Source organism: Microcaecilia unicolor, chromosome 4, assembly GCF_901765095.1.
Source record: "Microcaecilia unicolor chromosome 4, aMicUni1.1, whole genome shotgun sequence".
Lineage (NCBI taxonomy): Eukaryota > Metazoa > Chordata > Amphibia > Gymnophiona > Siphonopidae > Microcaecilia > Microcaecilia unicolor.
This window is the reverse complement of record NC_044034.1, coordinates 20,661,721-20,667,720: the sequence shown is the minus strand read 5'-3', so window position 1 is coordinate 20,667,720 and position 6,000 is coordinate 20,661,721. Positions and strand designations below refer to the sequence as shown.

Sequence of the window (6,000 nt, the reverse complement as noted above, 5' to 3'; positions counted from 1 at the left end):
CGCGCAGGCTTCTGCTTCTGTGAGTCTGACGTCCTGCACGTACGTGCAGGACGTCAGACTCACAGAAACAGAAGCCTGCGCAGCCTTCTACATGGAATGTTGCTAGTGGAATAGCAACATTCCATGTAGAATGTCCAATAGTAGCAACATTCCATGTAGAATCTCCAATGGTATCTATTTTACTGTCATAGTAATGCTATTTTACTGTCATAGTAATGTTTTCACTTATATACACTGTCAACTAGCACATTTGCTTATTTCCGATCTGACGAAGAAGGGCAACCTTCGAAAGCTAATCAAGAAATGTATTAAGTTATGTCCAATAAAAAAGGTGTCATCTTATTTTCTTTTCCATGTTTTATTTTGTTTGATTTCTATTGATAACCTTAAGAGTGGACTAACACGGCTACCACACTCCTCTACTTATGGGAAGCTTTCAAATAAATGTAAAAAAGCTGTCAACTAAGTAAAAAGAAAAACATTTTGCTCCACCTTTCAAGTCACTGCCTATCCAACTGGAACAGCTTTAGACTTTTTACAGATGCACCACGCATTTCATCATTTTTAAAGAATCTTTTGCTATTGTTTTTTGGGTGAACTAAAGCTCCGCCTACTGGCTTCAGCCCGTATAACGCACTACATAGGAACACCCCGTCTCCTTGACCCCCCCAACCTTTCGCTCTCCGGCGTCCCGCCCCCTCTCCCCACGCGACGTCCTTCCAGTTCCTGTTTCTTGCTGCACGAAGGAAGTTGCGTCAGTGGTGGGACGGGACGGGACGCCACCAGTGAGTTCCAAGGTAGGTCTTATGAATCGTTCTGCTGTCGCTGATCTTGAAAATACCTGTTTCAAGGTGGGATTGTGGGGGTTGGCGTAATTTAGAGAGATAAAGGTCTGCTAGACCGCGGGGGGGAGAGGTGGGGGTCCTGGGTCCTTGAATGCGTGCGGAGAGAGTGCTCAGCTGTGCAAGCTTCCACTGCTGCTGGATTCTTTGAATATACAGGGCAGTGAAGGTCTAGTGCTGAAAATCAGCCAGACATCCCCAGCAAGTTCTTATGCACATGTTTCTAATAATCAGTGTGTTTTGACAGAGAATGGGAGGGGGAGGGAGGGGGATGAAAATGTAAAACGTTTCTGGAGAGACAATAGAAATCAAACAAAATAAAACATGGAAAAGAAAATAAGATGATACCTTTTTTATTGGACATAACTTAATACATTTCTTGATTAGCTTTCGAAGGTTGCCCTGCCTTCGTCAGATCGGAAATAAGCAAATGTGCTAGCTGACAGTGTATATAAGTGAAAACATTCAAGCATTACAGGACCAGGACACTGTACCAGTGACTTCACAGTGAGAATCCTGAAAGGTAACTTTAAAACCATACAAGAACATAAAACCTTTGAAGTCAGAATGAATATTTTAACACCCAACAGAAAGGACTTAACAAGGATCTGGGGTTCCTAGCCCATTATAAACCATAAAGCTGTATTTCTCTGTTGATCACCCGAGCCCTCACCTATCCACACCCATCCTGTTAGAATATCAATGATATGCTTTGATGTCCCCATGCATACCTCCTACCCACCCCCATCCTCCCACCCTGTCAGACTGTCATAGTAATGCTTGAATGTTTTCACTTATATACACTGTCAGCTAGCACATTTGCTTATTTCCGATCTGAGGAAGAAGGGCAACCTTCAAAAGCTAATCAAGAAATGTATTAAGTTATGTCCAATAAAAAAGGTATCATCTTATTTTCTTTTCCATGTTTTATTTTGTTTGATTTCTATTGATAACCTTAAGAGTGAACTAACACGGCTACCACACTCCTCTACTTGGAGAGACAATAGAAATGAGTCCTTTGATGCAGCAGGACATACAATAAGTTGTAAAAATTTAAGGTAGAGCATCAACGATGTTAGGCAAGTAGGTAGACAAGCATTACATGGAATGTTTTTATTTTTATTTATTTATTTATTGCATTTGTATCCCACATTTTCCCACCCTTTTGCAGGCTCAGTGTGGCTTACAATACATCATGAATTGTGGAAATTTGTAGGAAAGTATAGTGTTGCAAAAGGATCTTGGATAGCATGATAATAATAAAACATGATCATATTATAACACATAATAGAGTAGGATAGTTCTGGTTACATGTGGAAGAGTTCACATGTGTTGATCATCGTGGTATGTGGTATGTTTTTCTGTTGACTTCACCAATAAAAATCATTGAAACATAATCAGTGTGTTTTTTCTAGCAAAAAAGGTGCCGGTACTCAAATGCAAGGCCACCCTTCAGGGGTGGGGAGATTACTGAGGGACCCACCCCAGAATGGCCAGGCCCCCTGCAACCAGTCAAAGAATCTATGACAAGGCAGAATTAGTGTGTAGAGCCCGACCTCTTTCATTAAAATTTGGGGGACACAATGGAAAAGGTGCCGGTACTCAGTATCTCTTCAAAAAAAGCCCTAATTATAGTTTTAAGTATTTCTTAGTTTGTGTTTGAAGTATTCTGGTATATAATGTGTTTTGTTCCTTGTAGATGCTGTGCTTGCGAAATGAAACCGTCTTGAATGAGGTTATAGCACTGGCAAGGTAAGAGGTGCGAAGAAAAGATGGACAGTATAAGATCTGTACGGTTTCAGCAGGCAAGTCCTTTAAAGCGGCAGCAGCACTCAAAATCTGTTTGCAAGTTGTGAATTTGTTCTTGAAATTTAATGTGGACAAATGCAAGGTCATGCACATTGGAATAGTTACCTGATGCTGGGTCCACTTTGGGGGGGGGGGGCAGCGCTCACGAAAAAGATCTGGTGCCATTGTAGATAATATGCTGAAATCTTCTGCTCAATGTGCAGTGGCGACCAAAAAAGAAAACAGGATGCTAGGAATTATTAGGAAAGGGATGCTGAATAAGACCAAAAACACTATAATGCCTTTGTATCGCTCTATGGTGCGCCTGCACTTTGAGTATTGCATTCTGTTCTGGTCGCCATATTTCAAAAAAGATGTAGTGGAATTAGAAAAGGTTCAAAGAAGAGCGACCAAAATGATAAAGGGGATGGAACTCCTCTCGTGCAAGGAAAGGCTAAAGAGGTTAGGGCTCTTCAGCTTGGAAAAGAGACGGATGAGGGGAGATATGATTGAGGTCTACAAAATCCTGAGTGGTGTAGAATGAGTAGAAGTAAATCGATTTTTTTTTTACTTTTTCCGAAAGTACAAAGACTAGGGGACACTTGAGCAAGTTACATGGAAATACTTTTAAAACAAATAGGAGGAAATATTTTTTCATGCAACAAATAGTTAAGCTCTGGAATTCTTTGCCGGAGGATGTAGTAACAGTGATTAAGACTTTTTTTAAACCCAGATATGCTAGACGGAGGAAAAGTCCATAGTCTGCTATTGAGGCAGACATGGGAAGCAACTGCTTGCCCTGGAGTTTGTAGTATGGTGTGTTGCCAAATTAGAGCTACCGCCGAGCTACCGCGTCCCCTGGGTGGTAATTCTAATTTTTACACACAGCAGAAAATATTTGTTATTTTCTACCATGTGGCGCAAACTGGGTGGTAATCGGCAGTGTATGCACGCTGATGAGTACTGCCCGGTTACTGCGTGAGACTTTACCACTAAGTCAGTGGGTGGCGGTAAGGTCTCAGGCCCAAAATGGATGTGCGCCAATTTTTATTTTGCCACATGTCCATTTTCGGCCTTAAAAAGGCCTTTTTTTTTTTTGCAGCTACGCTGAAAAATGGACCTGTGCACGTCCAATACACACGCCTACACCAGCGCAGGCCATTTTTTGGCATGCCTTAGTAAAAGGGCCCCTGGGTGCATACATCCATAGCACGTATTTCAAAAGGGGCATGGCCATGAGAGGGGCATGGGTGTGTTAGGGGTGTTGGATGTATTACTGAATAATGAGATCAGCGTCCCCAACTTGGACACCAGCATTTACACCTGGTTTCAGGAGACATAAATATGGCGCCTGAAGTTAGGATGCAGGAATCGTCACTAGGTGCAATTTATAGAATTGTGCTTAGTGCCAGTCATTTCTGGCACTCAAATTCCCCCATTATGCTTTTGTTGCAATGTTTGTAGGTACTTTTTAAGAATCTGCTGCTGTGAAGTGCCTGCGAACTCTGTTGGTGATACACAGACTATTGCACTATGGTTTTTTTTTTTCCTGCAGATTAGCCACTTGGCGTGAAGCAGTGATTTACAGTTTCCAAATCTTTCCCTTTTAGGTTAACAGTGTTAAGAAGTCCTCCCTTCTGTTCAGGAGGTAAAGCTGTATGAATGATGATTTTATGTATTTGTGTGTTCAGTTTTTAGTTTGAACTTGTACACTGCTCTGATAGCTTTGCTCTCTAGTTTTCCAGACCTTAAGATATTATATTTAAACGATTTTTATTAGTGTTTTCATCTGTTATGACATTACAGACTTTCATAAAGCAGGCATCACAACTAGCCCAGTCTACAACATTCCAAATACATAAGTATGGAGTGGAGGAGTGGCCTAGTGGTTAGGGTGGTGGACTTTGGTCCTGGGGAACTGAGGAACTGAGTTTGATTCCTGGCACAGGCAGCTCCTTGTGACTCTGGGCAAGTCACTTAACCCTCCATTGCCCCAAGTAAGCCGCATTGAGCCTGCCATGAGTGGGAAAGCGCAGGGTATAAATGTAACAAAAATAAAATAGATACTATTGGAGATTCTACATGGAATGTTGCTACTATTGGAGATTCTACATGGAATGTTGCTATTCCACTAGCAACATTCCATGTAGAAGGCTGCGCAGGCTTCTGTTTCTGTGAGTCTGACGTCCTGCACGTACGTGCAGGACGTCAGACTCACAGAAGCAGAAGCCTGCGCGGCCACATTGGTGATCTGCAAGGGCCGACTTCTACATGGATTGTTGCTAGTGGAATAGCAACATTCCATGTAGAATCTCAAATAGTAGCAACAGTGGAGGAGTGGCCTAGTGGTTAGGGTGGTGGACTTTGGTCCTGGGGAAGAGAGGAACTAAGTTTGATTCCCACTTCAGGCACAGGCAGCTCCTTGTGACTCTGGGCAAGTCACTTAACCCTCCATTGCCTGCCGCATTGAGCCTGCCATGAGTGGGAAAGCGCAGGGTACAAATGTAACAAAAATAAAATAGATACTATTGGAGATTCTACATGGAATGTTGCTACTATTGGAGATTCTACATGGAATGTTGCTATTCCACTAGCAACATTCCATGTAGAAGGCTGCGCAGGCTTCTGTTTCTGTGAGTACGTCAGACTCACAGAAGCAGAAGCCTGCGCGGCCACATTGGTGATCTGCAAGGGCCGACTTCTACATGGAATGTTGCTAGTGGAATAGCAACATTCCATGTAGAATCTCAAATAGTAGCAACAGTGGAGGAGTGGCCTAGTGGTTAGGGTGGTGGACTTTGGTCCTGGGGAAGAGAGGAACTAAGTTTGATTCCCACTTCAGGCACAGGCAGCTCCTTGTGACTCTGGGCAAGTCACTTAACCCTCCATTGCCTGCCGCATTGAGCCTGCCATGAGTGGGAAAGCGCAGGGTACAAATGTAACAAAAATAAAATAGATACTATTGGAGATTCTACATGGAATGTTGCTATTCCACTAGCAACATTCCATGTAGAAGGCTGCGCAGGCTTCTGTTTCTGTGAGTCTGACGTCCTGCACGTACGTGCAGGACGTCAGACTCACAGAAGCAGAAGCCTGCGCGGCCACATTGGTGATCTGCAAGGGCCGACTTCTACATGGATTGTTGCTAGTGGAATAGCAACATTCCATGTAGAATCTCAAATAGTAGCAACAGTGGAGGAGTGGCCTAGTGGTTAGGGTGGTGGACTTTGGTCCTGGGGAAGAGAGGAACTAAGTTTGATTCCCACTTCAGGCACAGGCAGCTCCTTGTGACTCTGGGCAAGTCACTTAACCCTCCATTGCCTGCCGCATTGAGCCTGCCATGAGTGGGAAAGCGCGGGGTACAAATGTA

At 43.3% G+C, this 6,000-nt stretch overlaps 1 protein-coding gene across 2 annotated transcripts in view; it reads left to right on the top strand.

The window, feature by feature from the left end:
• Positions 1-739: 739 nt before the first annotated feature.
• The window catches only part of MRPL48 (mitochondrial ribosomal protein L48), a 29,233-nt gene continuing 23,972 nt past the window's right edge, over positions 740-6,000 (top strand). Inside the window, exons 1-3 of one of the 2 annotated variants that reach the window (XM_030200020.1) lie at positions 740-797; positions 2,542-2,594; positions 4,241-4,278. In XM_030200020.1, the coding sequence (XP_030055880.1) occupies positions 2,542-2,594; positions 4,241-4,278 (91 nt within the window). In that variant the 5' untranslated portion in view covers positions 740-797. Of the gene's footprint in view, positions 852-2,541; positions 2,595-4,240; positions 4,279-6,000 lie in introns of both variants that reach the window. The other variant, XM_030200019.1, reaches the window with a different exon arrangement.